Source organism: Trichinella spiralis, assembly GCF_000181795.1.
Source record: "Trichinella spiralis strain ISS 195 chromosome Unknown Scfld4238, whole genome shotgun sequence".
NCBI classification, from domain to species: domain Eukaryota; kingdom Metazoa; phylum Nematoda; class Enoplea; order Trichinellida; family Trichinellidae; genus Trichinella; species Trichinella spiralis.
The window spans coordinates 1-1110 of record NW_003531177.1 but is presented as its reverse complement, the minus strand read 5'-3'; the positions used below and the strand labels follow the sequence as shown (position 1 = coordinate 1110).

Genomic DNA, 1110 nt, shown 5'->3' with positions numbered 1-1110 from the left:
TTTTTCACAAATAATTGAATATACTTTTATGCTAATTTCACCATTTAATGCTAATTGAACTTGATGAAATGAATTTTTATATTAATTGCATTGTTCAGCACTTTAAATGCCTTTAAGCAAAATAACTTTCATTATAACAGACAAATTAATAAAAGTGCACTTTTAATTTATGCTATTTTGCTCTTACTCATCCAAAATTTGGTTTTTTTACTATCATACTATACTGCAGAATGTCGCCTTCATACTCAGTTATTTTGTCTCCATAACAGGAGGTGCGTAATAACTCCCTTGTATATCGTCTATGATTGAAAGGTAAGTGATATTCGAGAATGTGCAGATATTCTAGGGATGATTTGCCTAATTTGACTAAAAAAATTTGGTTCTTACGCTATTATTACTAACATTGAAATATTCCCATCCCAATATTACTTTTATTTCTTATAGATGCTGCAGATGCACAACTACCACATCAATATAGCCATTAATGGAATCTTCAAAAAACAGTTATCATTTTCCTACATGCTTAAATTCATTTGCATATTAAGAACAAGTAAGTAATACAGTAATTATATGGTTATGTGTTATGTCATTTGCATGAATATTATCAGATAAACAAACATGCAATAGCCATGTTATGCAAAGTAATTGAAGACAAATAATAGTGTATGATAGTAATATTAAAACTCATGCGCTTTGTTTTTAAATTTCTGATTCGTAATTACTTTTCCAGAGTAGGAAGTGTTGGAAATGTATACATAGCTCTGACAGAGGAAGAAAGACAATATGTAAATGGAAGACATTGTCTTACTTGCATTTTACTTATTTCGAAATTTTGAAACCTTCTATTAATTCACAACATTCAACGTAAAAATCGAAGAGTGACTAGTGCCCAGAAATTAAATAACGGTATGTATACAATAGCGTTGATAAGAGATGACTTGTGCTGCCCTTTCCCATTCGGTTAATTTTATGCAACTCTCACTAATGGGGGGGGGGGGGAAAAAAAAGAAGGGGGTTCCCCCCCCATTGATACCCCAGAAGTAATAGATAGAGTGTCGTTTACTAGCAAATTGACAGTAACCAGATTTCTACGATAGATGACACCAGGAA

At 31.7% G+C, this 1110-nt stretch overlaps 1 protein-coding gene across 1 annotated transcript; it reads left to right on the top strand.

Annotated features, from left to right (window-relative positions):
• Positions 1–453: 453 nt before the first annotated feature.
• On the top strand, positions 454–735 carry Tsp_14680 (hypothetical protein). The gene is made up of 2 exons (XM_003367459.1): positions 454–550; positions 731–735. Exons 1-2 carry the CDS (start codon positions 454–456, stop codon positions 733–735), a joined length of 102 nt encoding a protein of 33 aa, XP_003367507.1.
• Positions 736–1110: the final 375 nt, after the last annotated feature.